The 21,927-nt window shown below is 39.5% G+C and overlaps 1 protein-coding gene across 1 annotated transcript in view; it reads right to left on the bottom strand.

Moving 5' to 3' along the window:
• Positions 1–21,220, bottom strand: part of LOC113973625 (von Willebrand factor D and EGF domain-containing protein-like) — a 178,579-nt gene extending 157,359 nt beyond the window's left edge. The window contains exon 1 of the mRNA XM_027695986.1: positions 21,124–21,220. Coding sequence (XP_027551787.1) covers positions 21,124–21,220 — 97 coding nt within the window. The remainder of the gene's footprint in view (positions 1–21,123) is intronic.
• Between the last annotated feature and the right edge of the window lie 707 nt (positions 21,221–21,927).

The raw sequence follows: 21,927 nt of genomic DNA, 5'->3' as shown, positions 1-21,927 counted from the left end.
TCTCGATGTCGGAGCCGGCTGTGAGCGTTCTGATGAAAAATTCCTCTGTTGGAAAATGTTGACTCGCCACAGCTGAGATTTTCACAGAGTGTATTTTTCCATTGAAGTTTTCGTTGTGTGATTTCTTAGTACAGAATTGCTCGAGGGAAGAAAGGGAGAAAAAAAAAGGGAGAAAACTCTGCACTCTGGAATAATCAAAGCACATGAGAAACCACAAAATGAGAGGCTTGGGCTCTGCTTTGGGTCTTCCCAAGCAAAACTTCCCAAATTAACGTCACTGTCTCCTGGGCCGATAGCTATTAGGGGTTTGGGGTGGGGAGAGAGGGGAAGGAAAAGGGGATCTTTCTCCTTTCACTCTTTTTCTAAGTGCTTTTACTAAACATTTCAAAGGAATTTTGTTTCATTGCAGTATGAAAGAATGGAAAAATCTCTGTACTTTTCACGAAAGGGAAGAGCAGCTCCATGCCTGGCTCTGCTTTGGGTTCAGAGTTCAGACACCTCAGAAGTTGGGACACTTTCAGCCCCATTTCCCTGTCTCTGCAACCATTAACTTGTTGTCTTGGAGATGTTGTTGAAGATAGGATATACCAAACCTCACACTTGCCTCTTGCTCACTAGACAAGTAATGCTGTAAGAAAATTGACTCATGTGGTACAATTGGCTCATAATAATCCACACCAGCTTTTTCCAATCACCTAATTTTCACCTTTTCTGAGACAGGATTTAATCTTGCTAAGCCATGCACTTAGGGGGTTTGTCTCTTTCTAACTCCAGGTGAAGAGAGTTTTGTTGACATTGATTTCCCCAGCGATGTCCCACCACTTAACTTATGGCTAAATTCTTCTTTCTCTACTATCTGTGGATATTGGGAATAGGCAACTGCTGCCTTCTCTGCTCCCCATAATAGAAGACTAAACACATCCCCTTTCAATGCTCTCTTCTCTAAGGTAAGCCTATTTCTTTTTTACTTTCTTTTTAGGTCACATTTCCAAGCTCCTAGTTAGCATTTCTGCTCCTTTTCTGAACTGCCTCTAATTCATCCAGCTTTATTTCAGGAGGATGATCAAAATTATTCACAGTACTCCAGCTGTGGCCTCTCAACTCCATGTGCACAGGTCTAATGAGTTGCTGTGCTTTATGTGCACTGCCCTCAGTAACAAATTTCATTCTTAATTTTTCCTAATAATTCTGCAAGTTGCAGATCATTAGGAACCTGCATGGAAGGCAGTTTGGCTGGTTTGTGGATTCTCAAAATATCCTTTTTTTTTTTCACTTTTTTTTGTTAACCACCAAATTTTTGCCTCTGTTTTTTCCCTTTGGATCTCAGAGGTTCTTCCTCAGTTTTCGAAGGCAACTTTTCATGATTCAAATAATGACTTGCCTGTTACTCCAGGTGGATTCAGCAGTTACTGAAAACCTGGATATATCCATTTTTAACTCTTTCCTTTTTTTGTACCTTGTGTTCCTATTACCACATTGAAATTAACTGTGCTAAATATCTGATTGTAATGAAATGTCTCTGAGAAGAAAGAAGCAACAAAGAAGCAACTTCATCTGTATTCCTATATCATTTTACCTGCTCTCCTTCCCCATTAATGGACCTGCACTACTTTCCTTTGCCTTGATAACATTGATATTCTTTGCCTTTCACCCCACAAAGGCTGTGAAAGTAAATTAATGACTGCAAATTAAGCACCCAGTTAGTATAATAAAGAAGGAAAAAGCCTATCAGGAAACAAAAGGCATTTCCAAGATGGGATTTGCTACTTCGAGCAACACATGCATTAAAGCCACATGTTCACAAGTAAGAATGACATGAAATACTGGCTCACTGCTCTGTCATGGAGTGCCATCTATTCTGGGCACTGAAGGAAGCACCATTCCTTGAGGAAATCAGTGAGCTTCACATCATAACTTTGTGTGTTGATAGCTGGAAGGTGAAATATTTGCTCTGGCCCCAGTGCTGGGTAGTGTCCTGTCAGGTTTTTCAAGGTACTGAATGCTTCCTTGCCTTGGGAGAAGTTAGATCTTTCACTCCTGTCTGAGATTGTAACTTGCACTGTTAATGTTCTCTGCTTTTGTAGTTCCTTATCCATAGGGGGACAGAATAATACCCTCTTAGTGTTTACATACATTTATAGAAATTTCTACTGCTGTAGTGTCTGATGACTGTATGATTGTACCAGGCAGTCCTACTGTCTTCTGGGAACATTTGGAGATGGTAACTGTGACTTGCACAACTCTTTGTGAGCATGTGTAACGATGTGAATTGTAAATGGAACTCATTCTGCAGTGAAGTCAGGCCTCAGGCCAAAACAGCACCATGAAAATCTGAATGGCACCTTATAAAGGTGACCAGCAAGTCATCTTTGCCAGCTCTCTGTTCCCCCAACATATTTCCTTGAGTTTGCTGGGGACCAAATGACACCCTGATGTGATGTGAACCCCAGCAGTCTCTGCACCAAACTGCAGAAGTTTGTAATGGCTCATTATGGATCATTTCTTCCTTGGAGAACACTGCAGTGCTGATACCCTGGCTGCCCCATAGCTCATATGACCATCTGTTTTGTGATTTGTACCTTGTTCTACTCAGAGGGAACAAATTAAAGCAGGCTATGTTGTCTTTGTAGCAACCAAGATTTCCTGCAATAAGGATATACTTACCTTGTGGCTTGCAGCAAAATTAAGACCTTATTTTCTGCTGAAGAGGTGTGAACAATCACCAGAGTGAGTCCAGACTTGACCTGGTTTTTCTACAAAATACTTTTTTTTTTTTTTTTGTTCTGTTGTCCAGTCTGGCTGCTGGGGATTTGACTCACAGGCTGTCATCTGACCTTTCTGCCCACGACTGTAAAATTAATTAAACATGCTTTTCTTCATGCATGCTCACTAAACAGACTGTCCATTCCAGCACTAGTAGGTACAGCGTTCACATCAATATTAACAGGAATTATCTGAATTTGGGGCATGAAAATTTTGCACTCTGCCTGCTGTACAAGTCAGTTCATTGTACATCCTCTCCATGTCCTATGTGTGTAGCCTTTTGTCTCCTGTGTCCTTTTGACTTAATTTTAGTTTGCCCTCTACTTTCACCTCCATTACTGTGTTATACATGGGCAGTTGGCTATGTGACTTAATCATATCAGCCTCCTCCTGCTGTTTTACTTCAATCATCTCCAACCTTTCTCCACTGAACTGACAAAGGTACTTTCTCCTGCACCACAGAAAACATGATCTAAAACAATATGACAGTGTTAGAGTTCTGCATGCATAATTTCAATAACGTCCCATGTAACCAGTCACCTGGCTGGGCTCTTTTAATGAAATCACTCTTGTTATCAGCCTGTTTTCATTCAGTTCTCACAGAGGGATTGCTCACAGCATGAGTCATGCCAGACATTTCAGTATCTCTCTCAGGAAGACGGTAAAGATAATAAAAAAGGTCTAAAAGCAGCAAAATCTTTGGAAATACAACATTTAAGAGCAGTGATGCTGCTGACAATTTTCATCCATTTTGCGGAACATTAAGGAGAAAACCAACCAAACCCCAAAGGTAACATTAGTTCATTAGTGCTTTTGTATTTCTCCCCACCACATTTGCTTGCATCGTTATGTAACTCTGAGGGTTCCAACTTTTTTTTCATTGTAAGAGCAGAAGACCTTAAAACTTTCTTCTCCAAAGAGTAACAGAAAGCTCAGCAGGGCAAGCACAGTCTCTCATCTAATGACGTAAGGCTGGGGACAAGCCCTCTGCCAGAGCTCCTGGGAGGTGGTGCTGAGGGCTGCAGGGAATGTGCCCTCTTGCTGCCACCCTTTGGGACAAGGGTGAACCTCCCTCTGTCAAGGGAGGTGCTTTCCCATATCAGTCCCCTCCCCTCTGAATAAGAAACAGAACTCTATCACATGCACACAAGTGTATGCTGAGATCTTCTGTTGGGCTTTGCCTACATGTTTCCCTCCTGAAAATTACATTTTTTTTTTTGCAAAGTCAATTGGCAATATCTACATCATTATGAAGCTTTCCTGGCAATGCATCTGCTGATTGATGGCTGTGAAAATGCAACATATTTCGTTTTCTTTTTCTAGACGTGAAGCCAGCTGCTAATGGCTTTCCCAGGGTGAAGCTGGCAGCTGCGGGATCAGGTCTCAAGGCTCTAAAATGTACATTTTCAGGAGAGCCACCTGGGCTTTTGGCTGTTTCATTAGCGGCCATTACTGCTTGTAAGAGAGGATCTAAGCAAAATGGGTGCTGAGCCTGGCTGTAAATTCTAGGCTTCGATTTGGGAAACCACAGTTATTAGCGTCAGATGGAAGTGATCTCGATGATCTCGAAATCTTTCTGTGTGCAATTAAAACTTCCATCGCCTGTTTCCAAAAACATATTAAGTCCCACAGTCTAACAGTTGACATTTATTTAGTATTATTCATCTGCATCTTCAAGTCAAATACAGAAACTAATGCGTAAGTAGTACCCTTTTTATGTTAATTGTGAGTGCTTGCTGAGGACTGAAATAAAGCGTGAACGCCAGAGCATCATTAGTCTGAGTGAGATGAGACTGTGGCTCTCTGCAGACACCAGACAGCAATAAGTAATCTTCTCCTACAGGTCTTGAATAAAATTGTTATCTAATTCAGTCTAGAAAAAGGCTGTTTGATTCCAGCATGTTTGTATTTTGTCCAATTTCATACACAGCAAGGAGTAGGGGACTGCAGTGGCCGCCAAGGCCACCCAGGCTATGGGATTTCTGTCCTGCTGCTTCAAGCCCCATGAAGCACCTCCTTTTTTAATAAAATCCCTCCTGAACTGTGAAGAATGAGGTAGGATTCGTCCCTTCTAGATGTGTAGATGGCATGTTCTTCTGGTAGGTTGTGGCAGAAAATCCTCATGAGCTTTGGCACTCCATAAGCTGATTTTTAACAAGGCAGGCTGGATGTCTTATCTTTCCTAGAGGAAGATAGACTCACCAGGATGCCTGGGAAAAAAAAAAAAGGCAGAGTTGTGAAGAGATTCCCCATCAGTTTTGCCAGCTGCTGTCAGGCAGGAAGCAGGAGGATCTGCATTTGCGTTTACATTTTGTGGAGTGTTTCACAACAACTTAAATGGGAAAGAGCAAGGCAGAAATGATCGTTTCTGTTGGAATTCCTGAGAGCAGCAAGAGGATTTTGTAATCACACAAAGTCACGCAAGTACAAATTTTGCATTGTTGGCCACTGACAGAAAATTGACCTTTACACACACTTTAACAATTTTAAACAGGAGAAAGAGCTTCCATGAGCAGAAATAGTGTAAACCAGAACCTTCCTTCCAGGTAGGAAAGTCCTGATAGCTTGATTTCTAATCTAAGTTATCAACAAAAAGCATGTATTATTCCTAAGTGGCTGAAAAGTGGGCACAGAGTGCACATCCCTTTCTCTTGTGAGGCTCTGGTGGGTTGAATTCTCTCTCCTCAGCTTGTGCCACAGAGGCTTTAGATAAGGAACTGGTGAAGAATAGCTGAACGCTGAAAGCTATTATCCCTAAAGACTGATATTTACTGGATTCCTGCTTTTTACTTTTCTAGCTGAGTCACAGAATTTCCTTTGTTGCTGCACATTCGTTTTCCTCCTTTTTCTCACAAATACCATTGAATTGAGTATGCATAGGTCTTATATACTGTTATCTAGAATTATCTCCAAAAACCCTTTTAAGTCCTGTTCACACACAAATGAGACTTGAAGCACTTCCAGGGCAGAGCAGTACATTAGCAAGCCCAAGATTTAACAATAGAATTGGGTCAATAAAAGAAGGATATACTATCTGATCACAAGGTGACTGTTTCCACTGCAATATGAAAAGCTGCTTTCAGTGCTGAAAATACAGTAAAGCAGCAGATAAATTAGTGCCACTGCACAGAGCTCATTTGGATCCCTGTGTACGTGTTCTGATTTGAGCATGCAGAGGGAATGACTATTAGGATAATCAGGAGAGTGAAGAGTTTGCTTTTAAAGTACAGATTAAAATTAATTTGCTTAGCCTAGCAAAACAGAGATGAGGATGCACTTTGTGTTGCCGATATGTACAAAGCAGGGAAGGGAACTCCAGGCTAAGGGAGAATGTTGTGAAAACATCTGCTTAAAAGCAACATCTATGAACATATTTGGGGTGGAAAATAGGGAATTTCTACCTTTTGAAAGGTAAAGGCCTAGGTGATTCAAGCCAAATGTCTCTTTTACGAGATGGATTAGATAGCTGCCTCTGTAGCAAGGAACTTGGAAAGAGCAAGAGCAATTGTACAATTTGTACAGGAGGGGCTTTTATCATGTGACTGAGGGAGCTCTGCATGGTGACATTTGCCAAATCCTCTTTCCAGTCCATCTTCTCAGACGGATTGGAATGGACAGGTCTATCATACCACCCCCTTTCTCTTGTGGATATAATACCTGAAAATCCTCCTGGAGATCGAAAATGGTCATGATGCCTGGAATCTACCCCCCAGCTTACTTGGGAATATTTGATGAAAGGAAAATATCTGCATATTACTGCAGCTACTGCAGCAGCAAAACTGGAAGATTCTGGATCAGGGGATGAGAGATCTCTGAAAGTTTTGAAATGTTATTCTTGCCCTCTCTCACTGCAGATTTGATTGAATGCTTACAGGACATATTATTGTTTATAATATTTCACTTTTTTGATGCAACAATTTTGAAACCTATTATCTATTTTGTTATTTTCTCATTAATTATTGAATTACTGTTGGGGGAGGTTTATACATTCACCGTTTTATCATAAATATTCTGGAATATAAAAATGTTTGATTTGTAGACTCTTACCGGGAATAAATTGAGTTAGATTTATGAGACTTATGGCCTGTTCTTCCTCTGTTCTTTGGAGGGCTTTGTGAATGTGCAATGAGAGCTCTTATTTCTTATTATGGAATTTTATAGCCACCATGTAACTGGGTTAATATAAGAAGTATAAATAAGGATATGCATTTGCCTGTGAGATGTTTTAATATGGAGAAGAGCATCTGAACTTCAAAAAATATGAACTGAAGTACAGACTGTATATCTTACTCTGTAAATAGGAAGAGAAACCATTTCAAGTGCTGAAAAAAGAATGGAGTGTGTGGGAATTGTCCCCTAGGAAAAGTAAAAAAGCTATTGGAATTTTCTTTTTTTTCTTAACCCATCGTGCTCTGCTCTGTCACTACATTTTAGCAAACATCCTAAAGTGCTGCAGTTGCTCCCTCTCACCTGCTGGTCTCCTACAAAGACTTTCCTAAAGTGAAAGGAAAGGTATTGAAAGCAAGAGAAGCTGGAAAGGTGTAACAGCCAGGATACTTTGCCTTCCAATAGTTCCTCTTCTCTTTGTCTACAGGAACTTGGATGATGCTAGTTCATGTAGACTGAGACAATAACTGCATCCTACTTTTAAAAGAACTAAAAATTGACACACAGAAAAATACAGTTAATTGTGTTAATTGAAAAATACAGGCTAAATCCTGTGATTCTTTCTCCTGTGCATGAGCAAAAAGTAATCCTCATTCATCCCTGTGCCATGTTCTTATCCTTTACATACTTCACTGCTATTTTAATAGCATTAAGTCCACAAGGATGCAGATGATGTCCATGAACACAAAGGAAGAGAAGTCAGGAGGCTGCTGCCAGCAGAGGAGGATGGAGCCAGCACAGCTGTGCCGAGAGAGATAGCAGCTGGAAAGGACTGAGGTGGCCACCAAAAGGGAGAACAGCTGGAAAACCAAAAAAGAGGTTTTAAAAGGAGGCACACACAAAAACTGTCTTAAATGAGAGAAGCAGGTGTTGGGTCTGGAGAGGTGAGATTGCCTGGCAGGCTGCAGGAGCCCTCAGCAAGGGAGGACCCTGGGAAAGGAGCAGTAACAGGAGAAAGGAAGGAGAAGGGGGAGTTTATGCTTCACATGGGTTGGGGGAGTCACCTTTCTAGCAGCTCTGCAGCCTTTGGCCTGTAGCACTAAAAAGCCATGAGGAAGGGGTTTGGCACAATGGATTATTTTTTTTATTTTTTTGTTTGTTTGTTTGCTACCAAAGGGCCATTTCTGCTCTCAACCCTCCCAGGCAGATTCTCTTCTGCTGCTAACAGGATTTGCTGTGATTTGCTTGTAGGAATGGGATAGGGGCAAGTTCACCATCAGGCTGAGTGTAAAGCTCAATATTTTGGAGTAGGGGTTCACTGCTCTTTGTACAATGCTATAGATGAGAACCTTTTATTCTCTTTTTCAGAGTTAAAAGACCCATTTTCCTTTGGCCCTAAATGTGAGAGTGCAACAGGGATTCTAAGCACAATAGGCATTTTATTTAAAAGGTTAAAAATCACACTAATCTAGAGCAAAATGGAGATTTCCCACTGTTCCTCACTGCTAGCCCCATCTTTGCTGCTCTGGAGTATCAGATGGAGAGCCAGTAAGTTATGCTGTATTATGCTTTGCTGTGAAATCCAGTTCAGATTAATGACTTTGGGGTCACTTGAGATTTACATAATTTATATCGATGACTTGCTGTTTAAAGTGTTTTACAAAATCAGGAAATAAATTGTAGGTTTTATAAAAATATCATAATTAAAAATTGACTCGTGTAAACTGTTGGCTTCAGGAACGCGGATGAAGTTCAAGTATGATGGATTGTTTTGCTCAATGAAAACTATAAAAAAATGAGGAGAGTCTTATGATAATAAAAAGCAGTTTTTTTAGGTGGTTACATTATCAATCTTTATATTGAGCCAAATGCTGCTTGCATTTCCTGTGTGCATATTTTATTGACTTCATTGTGACCCACTGGGGAAGGACAGAAATATTTGCACTACTGTGAAGAAATATTGTCACGTTCAAAATCAAGATGTGTTCTTGAACCAAGTTTAAAACTTCAGAAGTCAGAAATCACTTGTCTTAAATATGTCTTTATTATGACTTAATCACTCCACTGTTTAGCAACCTGCAATAAATCTTTCTGCTATAAAAACAGAAGGGAAATTTTCTAGCCTATCCTCACATTAGTAATACAAATATTAGGATGGTGAATGTTATTTTCTCAATAGCTTAATTTAGGAGAAAAAATGAAAAAGTATGCAAAGGGGAGTCTGTGACATGTAAGGCTGGTCACAATGTTTTTTTAAGGAAAATGAGTTTGAGGACAGCTGTTACAATGCACAAATGAGCCAAACTCTGCTCTCTGTTCTATCCCCAGTGAAAATCAGAGGAGTTGGACAGGACCAAGGGTCTTGAATTTAACAGGGTATTACAGTGTTCATAACATGAGATCCCTGTGTTAAAAATTAGACACACTCTTCCATTTTATTTAGTATAAATAAACTCAACTGTTTGAGCAGGATACTGAAGCATGTAAAAGGACAGATAAAATCATCAACTTCTACCATGCTGCAACAAGTAGAGAGACGAATAAGAAATGCTTTCCCATCCTTTTCCCCTGGAACAAGAGTTCTGGGGAAGATAAAATGTCCAAGCTCCAGCCGATGCCCCGAAAAGACTGATCAGGAGCTGGGGATGGGGAACAGCAGATGTTGCAATGGGGTGGGCTCTGGGCAGGGTGAGAGGGAAGCAGGGTCCTAGGACGGGTATAGATGGCACAACAGCACCAAACGTCCTGTTACAATTCCTGACTCGAGCAGAATGAATCAGGCAGACAAGTGTCTCTTGTTTGTATGAGACGTACTGTGCGATCGCAGAGGCTGGGCAGTGATAGCTGGAGGCTTGTTCTTTTTAATCCAAACCTTTCCTGTAATGCAGCAGCGTGTGCACAGCAAGGAGCACTCTCTCATGATGGAATAACATGTTCAACAAGCTACACCTCACAGTCATAGGATAGAATGGTCTGGCAGACAGGGAGAGAGACACCCTTCTGATGCACCTTCATGAAGCGAGTTTGAAATGAGTTTTGATCTGTGTGCCATGCATCTATGACAATAAAAATTAAATTATTCTTAATGGCTGCTTTTTCTATCGTTTTGAAGCCCAGTTCTGGTTTGTTTCACTGTCTTACCTCACTGAGAGGCCTAAGAGAAGCCAAAACAGGAAGGGAGTTGCTGTGAATAACAAAACTGAGAGTATGAGGCAAAAAGGCAAACAGGAAGAGATATGTGTAAAGCTTTTTGATGGTAAACACGTCATGTAAGTGGTACCTTAAACCCAAGAGACCCATTTTAGGCAGTGGTTATCCTACAAAGGCTCTTCTACTTGGTGCTGTCACTGCCAGCTTGCAAGTTTTTCTCCACAGCTTCACTTGGGTTTCAAATCAGCAACTGCATGCTGATAAGTTTTCTGGGCCTTTATTTCCCAGATCCCTGAATTATGGGCTAGTGGAAAAAAATCACATAGATAAAATCTTCCAGATGCCTTATCTGCGTTTCAGAAATAAATAAGTTGTTGGGTTTAGTCTTGAACTCTCTCACAAAATGCATCACTAGGGGTCACCAGAAAGAAGCAAAACTTTGTTATTTAATCTGAAATGCTTATGAATTTATATAGTGTTTTTCAGCTAATCTTTTAGAGGGGATAATTTAGTTTTCAAAAAACAGGACAAATTATTTTTCTACGGACAACAGGTATTTCCTGCTAATGAAAATGCCATTATAGAAGGCCCATGTTAAAAAGAAAAAAAAAAAGGCTTATGTGCAATTTCTCACTCCCATAATTGCATGCTGATACTGAATAGACACTGTGATTTGAAATTTTACTCCAAGCTAAAATAAGGTGCTTGCCATTCTGGTTTGGTAACCTGTCTCAGAATACTGGCTAATATAGCAGTCTGAATTTTAATTTTTCAGCTGGGCTTTAATAAAGCAGTAATGACTTGGTTTGGGTAAAAATTTACTGTAATATCTTTAAGCTCATAATTGTAGAAATATCAGTTACAGCTTTATCAGAATTTGTTCCAGCTCTTTGCTTGCAAATCCTAGAAAATATATCACATGAGGTGATGAGGAATTTATCCAAGGATGCTTGAAAGGATGGTTTTCTCTGATAAAAAGAAGAATATTTTGGTATACTTTGGGAAAAAAGAGCAAAGGTAGCATAGGTGGAGTTCAGCGGGCATTTGAGGAAGAATTTGGCTCAGCACTGTTTTATTGTTCTTTTATTCACTCTTAGTGCTGAGCAAAGGCAAATTTTCCTGTGTTTGGCTAAGTCAGTTTGGCTTTAACAAAAACTGAGAACAAGTCAAGAAACACATCACTTTCTAAAATACGTATATTTCTGCATTTTTGCAGTTGCTTGATGCCTGCCACAGGACAGACCAATGTCTTGTGGGGTTGTTTGTGCATAGTGAGATCACAGACCAGCCTGTGCAGCAAAGCTGCTGCCAGTGCACATTCATGCATAGTCTCCCATGCTTTGTCTTGTCCTCTTTCAATATGAGTAGAACTGATATTCTTCCCCCCTCCCTTCTTGAATGTATATATTTTATAGCTAATGAAAAAGCCCAGGAAATATAACTGCCTCTCGTATTGATTTTGCTTTTATGTAGTCCCTTTTCCCCAAATGGATGCCAGAAGGCACTCTTAAAATCAAACTATATAGAACAATAATTTCTACCAGAATGGAAAAACATGGCAGCAGCTTAACAGAGCACTTTAGTGCTAGGCAACACTTTAAGAAATGAAGGTGGCTTTAAAGAGCAGGAATAAGCTCGTGGCCTTGAGGAAGTTATTGGATATGAGTATGGAGCAAGATCCAGAGCAGCCTTTCTCACCACCAGTTGCCTGCACTGGATGTAGGGAATATATTGCCAGTACCTTGCTCCAACCATCTGATAATAGAGAATGGGTGTTTCCAAGCATATCTTAGAGGCTGAAATATTACTTAACTTGTGAGGGCTCTTAAAATGTCAGATTTCAGTTCACGAAGCACAGAGCACCCAGCTCTTCACACAGAATTTACTCAAGTATAACCATATAGCCCTGTTTGGCTGTGTGCCAATGGGTACCTCCTACCCCAGCTCCAGGGCCCTTATCAGTACCTCAAAAATTAAGGAGTCCCTTGCCTTCAGTAAAACTATGATTTTTGTAAGTAAAAAACTAATTTCACTTTATTCTTTTTCTTTATGCAAAATATCCCTTATGGCCTCCCTTAAGAATAAAACAATAAGGGATACAGGACACTCCACAGCTTTCTTTTGGAAGAAAAGGATCTTTGAGTAAAAGAACATTTGAAAATCAGTGTATTAGAACGTTGTTTCCCAAGCACAAATTAACATAAATCACTCCTTTACAAATTGTTGAGGACTCATAAACAAGTATCATTACTGATACTGAAATTTACTGCCCCCTTTACTCAGCTTGTTTGTTTTTCTAAAAAATGTATGTTTGGGTTAGAGCTGGTCAGGAATTTTGAGTGTTGATTATTTTATATGCTGATAATGAAACTTTTCACAGAAATTTGAAAGTTTTGAGAAGACCTGTATTCCTTTGTTGGTGCAGGTTTTGTATTAGGAGGGGAGGAATTTGGAGGCTTGTGCACTGGAACATAAGGTTTTGACCAAAATAACATGTATTGATCAATTGAATTATCATCTACTCATCTAACTGCACTGGAATTTCTTTATTTTGATGTTTTATGAATAGCATATATACATTATGCCACAGAGTGAATGAAGCTGCTGTCCATCACAGGTATTTATACCTTTATAGGGGATGAACATATGGCACTGACACTGAAGCCCTTATTTCAAGATGTATTTAGTTACTAATAGAAAGTGAAACAGTTCAAATAAGAGATCTAAAGATATTCTCCCTGGCATAATCAATAGATCAGTTCTGAGGGCACTTGTCTGTGACAGAAGAGATTGATCTGGCTCCACTGTCCTAAAGCACAACATCTTTCCTGTCAGTAGCGATTAACAAAATACGAGAATATCAGTTAGCACTTTGGTTTTTTTCCTGGTAGTATCTCAGTGGAAAAGTAAATTTTTAATTGTTTTCAATTGTTAAAGCAATCAGAGAGAAGAAAACCTTCCTGTGTGGATCAACAGCAGTTACTCAACGTGGAGTAGGATATCTTTGGGAAGTCATATAGTCTATAAACTGCTATGCGGATAGTCACAGTGAGGAGAGGGGTAGTAACAGCAGTGATGGAATTCAGAGGCAAAAATCCAGTGCACTGGGTGGGTTTGTGTGGTGTATTTTTTGGTACCACCGTAATTTTTTCTCACAGCATTTCTGCAGCACTAATTGCAGGAATAATTACATGAAGCAGTGATAACTGTGGTGGCCAAAGTGATGCTTCCTGTGCTCTACTTACACACATGGCCACCTGTGTTGCCTTTTACAGGATCATAACGTTTTAGTTTTATACTCCATTTAGCCACATTGAAAGAAACATGAAGTTATCTGCTTAAGGGTCATAAAAAAATAATCTGATGCCAACACAAAACCCAGACTTTGGGAGACAGCTCCTTTTCCAGCTAATCATTGTGTATACAAGTAGTATTTAGAGTCTCTGCCACCAGTTTTTGTGAGCAGTAAAGATACTTTTTCCTCATTCCAGCAGTTATTTTGTCCTTGTGAGTGTTTCTGTGCCAGGGTCCTTGGCAGCAGCATGGGACTGACCAAGTACAGCTCCCCTCACATCCTTCCAGCACCTAATGAAGATGCTTGGTATTCTCGGGAGACAAGCTGCAAGCTCAGACCTAAGACAGAAGATGAAGTTGTTTGGAAACAGCAGATGAATAATATTGTCAGAGGCATTTTAATGAGAGAAAGTGTCTCCACACCCATGCAGAGTACAGGTAATAGCAAACAGAAAAATGAATATTAGTGGATAACAAACATTAGGAGGCAGCAGGAATGACTGTGGGTAAGGTATCAGTTATTGGGAAAATGTGAAGCAGAAGTGAAGGACTGGGGGTGGGCAGTAAATTTATGATTAATGTCAAAACTATTTGTATTGCAAGGCAAGAATCATGTCAAGAGGAGAAAATAGTCATAAAATTCCTCTGGGAGATGTACAGCTTGTGCTGGGATCATAGCCTGCAAACTGGATCCAGCTGTCCCGAGGCCCACCAGTATCTTTAATCCTAATACCCTCACACAAGCACACACCAGGGACAGGGATTAAACCTCATCCCTCCAAATCCAAGCCTGAGAGCTTCCACATGGCCCCAGTCTTTGCCAATTATACCTTATGGGTATACCAAACCTTCCTTCCTCTGAGGTCTGCTGCAGTGGGCAGGACACCCCTGGTGCTCTGCAGGGAGATACGTGGGGTGTGGACACAAATGAGTCCTGTCTGCTGCTGTTTGGGCAGATTTTGACCCCCAGGTCATGACTGGTACTTCCATGCAAGGAGGGGAGGATGAACAAATGCATCTTTGCTCCAGACTGAGAATGCTGTGAGCTACTCCAGCTTTCCCAGTATACCTGTTCACAATAATCTTTTATAGGATCAATTGAAATAACTCGATTAGACAAAAGACTGAAAATCATTTGAAATGGGAGGATTGATATATTCAATAATTATGAGTGAGACTTTTAAAGCATATTATAGGAGAAAAGAAGCCCAAATACTTCAGGAATATTGTGGGATGTAGATGTCTGTGTCCCACTGGCACTTAGAAGACTCTATTGGAGCCAAAAACTTCTAGGGTCGTTATGGGGTAGCTGAGGGAAAAGGATAGATTTCTTTTACCTTTATTTTTATTCTGCTTTATACACATTCAGAAAATTGAATGTCCACATATTTTAGCACTTGAAGAATGAGTTCTAAGTACAATGGGGTAGGAAATAGCCTTCTCTTAATTTTCCTTGTATTTCTTGCAAAAGAGAAACTAGGAATTAATTAGATTTCACCCTGTTTATGTCTTTGTTGCTAGCTCTAATCTTAACATCTAATAGAAGAACAGAGCAAATGGCTCAGGGAATTTTTATATATATTTTTTCTCTAGTCCATTAAGAAAAGAAGAGAGCTGATGAAAAGGTAGCCTGAGTGAATCAAAGTATCTATGCTCTGTTATTGAGGGAGGCTGAGTCACAGTCAACTAGTTTTATAGCATGCCCATAGTTGATTGTAAAGTAAATAATTGGAGGAAAGGGACAGAGAAGGTGATTAAAGTAATCTCTGAAAGATGTTTTTGGATCTCTCTGTTCTGGTAGCAGGACCAGACCAACAAATAACACATCTGCTGAATGAAGTTTAATAATGTTAATTCTAAATAGATTTTGAATTATGAAGTTATGAATAACAAAACATTAGCTTAGCTATTAAATAAGCTACTGACTGAATCTTATCTTCTCTTGCTTTTCACATAGGTCTGTAGAAAATCAGTGAGATAAAATTCCATGAAAACTTTGTATGACAGTCAAACATCAGCAAAATGCAATTTTAAATGGAGATGAGAAGGAAGCAGGTGTTGACATAAAACATGTTCCTCTCTGTAAAGGAATTGTCTTGTTCTGATCCCAAACAATTTTCCACATTTACCAATTAACTCATTATAGAGCTATTCAGGAACTTCTGAGAACACTCTTGTCTTTGTATCATCCCCTAGATTTTTTTTTCCACAAGACTTCTGCCTTCTGAGACAAATTGAACATAACTTGATCAACCATTTAAAAAATTGAGAGAAAGTAAAACTGTGAGTGCAGGATAGGAAATGTTATGCTTTTGCTTAATAGCATAAGGAAGAGGAAATTTGGGGTATCCACCAGCTCATGGAAAGTGCAAGAGCTACTGAGCTGATGAGGCTTTAGTGAGATACCACATGAGAGGGCCTTCACTGAAACAGTCAACACTCAAAGCTGTCAAGAGACAGTTGAGTTGTAAAATGCTCCAGCTATCACAGGAGATGCACTACATTATTGTGGTATGCAGATAAATTGCTACCCAGCTCATGGAAGCTGCTTTGTGAAAAAAATAGGGGAATAAGTAAACTCTGTTTCAATCGATGAATTAATATAAAACCTGCAAAAGGAGCAGAGCAGGCTGCTACAATCCCTCAGCTATATTAGGCAATCAATTTTTTTTTCCTTTCAATATGTAGAATATTCCCTTGCGGCTCCCCGTGGATGCCATGCAGTGTGAACACAGCAATCAAAGTAATAGACATCAGAGTAATCAAAATAAGATGTGTCAGAAAGAAGCAAATGAGTACATACTCTCATTAAGTAAATCTCCTAAGAGCTTAACACACAAAACTCTTCCCAGAAAAGCTGCACAAACAATTGCATGCAATAACACATGGGTTTATTGGTGTTTCAAAGTCAGATAAAAATATTCTTCAATCTAATCCATGTTTTTCAGATTTCACCATAAATAATCTCTTCCTAAGGCAAAACACATAGTGTAGCTGCCACAATGACATTAATAAAGGTCATAACTGAAGGTAAAATACAATTCTTTGAAGAAATCTTAACAATCATTAAACAAACAACACGTGCTGCCAACACTGTTAAAGACAAAATCCATTTCTGCAGTGGATTGGGCATCAGCAATGTCCAACACTAAACTTCAGTCTCTGAGGTGACAAGAAAGACACTTGACCCAGGAAGAAAATAGCCAAAAAGTCAGAACAAACCATCCAAGGGAACGAACTTGTAGACAAAATCAGACAAGGCAGTAATCTGTCTACCTTGTGAGCTTTTTCCAACAAACTTTTCAAAGAGGTACAGTACAAACGCAGTGAAAAACCAACAAAATGGTACTTCCACAATATTCCCAGCCTTTTGGAGGAGCCAGCCCAGATCACAAAATAAAGAAAATGAAGGAAAGATATTTCCAAAACCAGAATTAACTTATTAGTCTACAGAAGTGGTTGAGGAAGAAGCAGGAACAATCAGAAAAGAAATTCTGTCTCTAATGAAGCTAGTGCAGGATTGGCTTTTCCTTCTTTTCTTCTACTGTATTTGTGTGATAAAGACATATAGCATTTTGGAAAGTGAATGAATAATTTCCCATTGAAATCAAAGGGGATTTGGGGAGAATTTCAAGTATTGGCCACATAAAACATGTTAAGCAGTCTAAAACCCACTAAAACCACTTTGTGTCCCCTTGAGTTTGCGTGTAGCCATTTGACTTCAGAGTTTACAAGGAAGATGGAGAGAGGTTGAGCATTTTTATCACACTCAATTTCCTATATTGGCTTTTGTTCCAGTTATGAGCTGTGCTGCAGTTAATGGGGCTGGGTTGTGACTAACGAGGCCTCGGCACAGATCTCAGCTTCACCAAAGGATTTTGTGCATGACCTTGAGCCACTTCACGTCCCCATCCCATCTGTAAAACAAAATGATGATGCTTCCTCTCTGCACAAATCTGTCTTGTCACCTTAGGAACAAACACTGATTTGTCTTGACTGCTCGCAGTTCCTATCGATTGCAAAGGAACTTGGATGTACACAATACTTCTTGAGACTTGGCATTTGGAGACAAAATAACTTTGAGGAACCAGAACATTAAAGGAAACATTTTGGCCATGAATGTCCTATACTCTTATGAGCAGTGCCTAACAAATTGATCCTCAATTTTAGCTCAGTACAGAGTAATAAATAGCTGTTAAGGAGTTTAAACAGCTTACATGTTTGGCAGGTCAATGGGAAACAGGCAAATCCTTGAGAGAGTCAGGTGAAAGGCTGCCCTCTCACACCAAACACATTTTTTTAAGCAGGTATAACTTTGAAAACTATCATTAATTTTCATCAGAAATTAAAAGGCAAATGCTTGAGCAAAAAAATGTTTCTCTGACAAACTTCAAAGCCCTAAAATCTGATAGTGATGGACTGATAGAGCTCAGGAGAGTCACAAACATATTCACTGTAAGGTGAAAGAGGTTCCCTCACCCTTAGACAGCAACAGCTCCTGATTTTTCCCTCTTTATGAATGAACTATCCCTGCATTAAGCACAACCTTGTTGTGCTTTTTCATGTGAAAAAAGTGGAACAAAAAAGTTACCAGCAAACAGAAATCATTGTAAAACATCTGCTTCACTTTGAGAGTACAAAATCAGATAAATTCAGATTTCAATCTTAGTTTAAAAAATAAAAACTAGCTTAATTTGGGCCAGTTACCTGATCTAGTGGATGGCATCCCTGCCCATGGGAGGGGTGTTGGAACTAGGTGATCTTTAATGTCCCTTCCAACCAAAACCGTTCTGTGATTCTATGACAATTCCAGACAATGGGGTCATTGGAGTACTTGATATTGACACAAATTAAAGAAGAGAAAATAGAATATTAACATGTAAACAACTTTTTATAATTAAAAATAATGTTGGGAGAGAAACTGTAAAGGTTGTTCCTATCTCTTTAGGAGTTGTTTGCCATGGCCAGGGAGTCTTGGGTTTACTTCCATAGGAAAGCATTCAGCCAGGTATTCTTTGTTTGTTAATGTCTGTTGTGCTTTCCACAGAGTGAAGACACAGAACCAGAGGAATCCCAGTGTCATTTCCAAAGGCATGGGAATGTCCCTGACCAAACCCACTCATGACCTGAGAGCTTGATCCCTGCAAGCTGTTTCCAGGCCAGATACTGGAGATTCCCTGGGGGTGTTCACACCCCTACTGTGCTCGGGGACCCTGAGGGTAGAAGAAGCCCTGGGGCTCCAGAGGTTGCTGAGGACCTGGGTGGCATGTTTGAGTTATGACCAAGGAATGGGAGAGTTTGTCATCTTGAAGCAGGTGGGAGAAGTCCTGAATAGTTTGAATTATTCCTTTTGAAATACTTATGGGGAAATGTTTCCCTAGGTCCAGCTTTCAGCATGGACAGTCCCTGGCACTCGAGTTTTACAGCAGAAGCTCTCAGTGAGATCATGGGTTGCTTGTGGGTACCATACAAAGCAAATTACACACTTTGATTTTCATTTCATTCTTCTATGGAAAGCAAGACCAGGGCTTATAAAATTGCAAGACATACTGAGTGATTTTTGCCATGCTAGACCATCCTCATTTACTTTCTTAAATCAAATTAAACTATAGAGATCATTGGAGAACACACTATCTTTCCATGCTGGCTATAGGCACTTCACCTTCCCCTGACATCATCTTCTCTCTTCTCTTTCTTCACCTCTGGATATGCTTCAATATTTTCTTATGTGTTTCAGAGTTGAGGGAAACCCACAGGACTGAACTTAGAAACAATTAATTGTATCTGATTTTACTATATACAGTAGTAGCTTCACCTTGTAGTGAAGCTCCAGTGGCTTTTGTGAGCTTCAAGGATGCCTTTGCAGGAAACTCATATCTAAATTAAAAACTTTTTCAATTGTACATTATGAAAAGGTTCCAGAGGGGATGGGAAGCAATTCCATCTCACTGGTGATGCTACAAGCAACTATCTGTTCTAAGATAAATGTTTTTGTCTAAAATACCCCTGTAAAAATCTATTGTCTTTTTCTTTTGATTGACTTATTTACAGAATTTCATCTGAGAAAAGTCTGACAAGCTCTGTGTTGTGTCAGCCCTCCCACATCTATGATTCACTGAGTTGCTTTTGTCCCTGATGCTTTATTTAATCTTCTACCAGAGAGCAGCTATGGTTGTTGTTGTTGGTAACACTTTCATGTTTCTCAGTCATAGAAAATCATGTAAAAAGCCCAAATATTCAGAATATCCTCAGTCACTGGGAAGTTCATTACCCAAAATAAGACTGCAGAAGATGATAAAGCTCTTCCTTGGTCTTTAAAGTACTTTTTCATCTTCTCCCTCTTAACAAGGCATCTGCAAAAACCTCTTTGGTCAGATATTCCTTATTCACTAATAAATTCTTATGGGATTAGTAGGTTTGTTAGAGTACAAAAGTAAACAGCATAAAGTAAACAGTTAATATCCTCATAATGTCACAACACAATCTGTCAGAATGTAAACTTTTCGAGCAGGTTCATTTATTTCAAGTTCACACTACAAAAAAACCCCCACAACAACAAGCCTTATGAATCCTTCTGCATCACCTAAGAGACAGCACTTCTTAATTCTTGTTTTGTATTCCCAGTTTCATAAGGATGTCTATACATATCACCTTCAGTTACAAAAATACAGTGGCAAATAGAGTTACTTAGTTACTAGGAGTTAAAAGGTCACTTCCCCTTGATGAAAAGCTTGTTCTATAGATAAGTAGCTGCTACCCTCCATAAAACTGGCAACCCTTCAAAAGGTTTCAGAAATTAAAGGCATTGTTTGAAGATAAAGGCAATAAGGTCATTTGCTTTGTGTTTAGTCCTGCAGAACTTTCTGGGTGACCCTCTGATATTCAAGTGAAGAGGGCTTTAAATTGTTTTATCTTCATAGAGCTAATGAGTGCTGGCTGACAATCACTGTTAAGACTAGTTGGAACTCTACTAGAATTAAATTTTGTAAAATATTGCAATATTTTTCCATTAAGGGGGAGTGCCTCCCTGGAGTTTGCCAAAGCTGAATCCATAATCACTCACAGCACTGAGCACTTGTCTGACTGCTTTTCTCAGTTTCTTTTATTAAATCTGTTTTCACTAGTTGAATAATGTCTAACATGGTTCTCAATGTATTCCTACAGTCAATTAATAAAGCTGTATAAACAAGCCACATATGTAAAATCTGTGTCCTCTTCGAACTCTATGCTGGAGTGCAACAAGCCTCACATTTGTTGTGTACAGTAGTAGAGAAATTACTCATGAACTTTTTATTGCCAGAGGTTGTTTAGCTGTGTATTATTATATGTGTAATTAACTAATCTATAATGTTGCTCTGATATATGGTGTATATAATTCTTTCCTAAAGGAATAGATTGTTATTTCTTTTATGGTTTATTTTACATATTCCATTTATGGGAAAATATTGTATATACTATTTAAATAGTTTGATTTTTTTTCTAATAGTAAGTAAGAATTTTCATAGGTTTTTAAAATTTCTTTAAAAATCAAAAAAAAAGAAGTAAAAAAGTAAAGTGAAAATCCTGTAATGATCCAAATACATCATGTGCTGCAAGCATGCTTGACTATCACTGTGACCTTCTTCATTACCTAAGTTGTTTATTTTAACCTTACTTCCATCTATTTTGGAGACTGTTTCTAACAATAGCCCTCTGTCACTCCAATCCACATTCAAAAATAAATCTAAGCAAGATCATCTCAGTTTAAAATACACATGAACTCCATCACCCGAATGACTGTCAAATAATTAAAAAGTACAAAATCCTTACCTAATGTTGCTGACTCAGCACTAATGGCCAGCAAGGGAATCCAACAGAGGTAGGCAACAAGATGGAGATGCTGATGGAAAGGAAAGTGCTGCTGCATAGTGTCCAAGGTAGGTTTTACCCATGCATCTGCAGTTGCTTATAAGTTAACTTTTGAAGCCCTAAACTTTGCAGGAAAAGCCCATCAGCCTGCCTGCCTGTTTCAATTTTTTTTTCTTCTTTTGCTCTGTTCAATCCACTCTCTTGGGGAGGGTTTAATGTGTCATTAATCGGAGAATTTCCAAGAGGGAAGCCCTCCAGCCACACACAAACCACACTCACCCCCTCCCACACACAAACAGAGCCCATGTGTCCCTGCAGCTGCTCCGGCTGCAGCTGCCGGGATTTACACACCCGGTAACACACCCGCACGCACAGGGGGCGAGGACAGCCTGTACCTCAGGGGTGGGAGGTGATCCTGCAAAAATTAGGGTTGTAAAACGTGCTTGCCACCAGGATCTTAAAGCAGGCAGCACTAACTCCAGATTATTGCAGTCATATCTGGCATCATGTTTATATGCGAGGATCCTGAAAAACGAGATGCGCATTTCAGAGTGTCGTCTCACCAGAGATAGTAACAGAATAGAAGGCAAAAGCAAAATGCAGGGGAAGAATTCCATCACTTGTGTTGCCCAACCACATTTTTCTAAAGTTTGGTCTCATTGCAAAATGCCCTGTTGCTGCCACATGGGTCTTTTGTGCTACTTCCAGTCAGTGTGAACAGTTTATTGTTTGACAATGCATAATACCATCTTAATGCCAAACCTG

The sequence above is a fragment of the Neopelma chrysocephalum genome, unplaced genomic scaffold, assembly GCF_003984885.1.
Source record: "Neopelma chrysocephalum unplaced genomic scaffold, ASM398488v2 Primary Assembly neopelma1_103b, whole genome shotgun sequence".
Lineage (NCBI taxonomy): Eukaryota > Metazoa > Chordata > Aves > Passeriformes > Pipridae > Neopelma > Neopelma chrysocephalum.
This window is presented reverse-complemented; position numbering and strand designations above follow the sequence as displayed.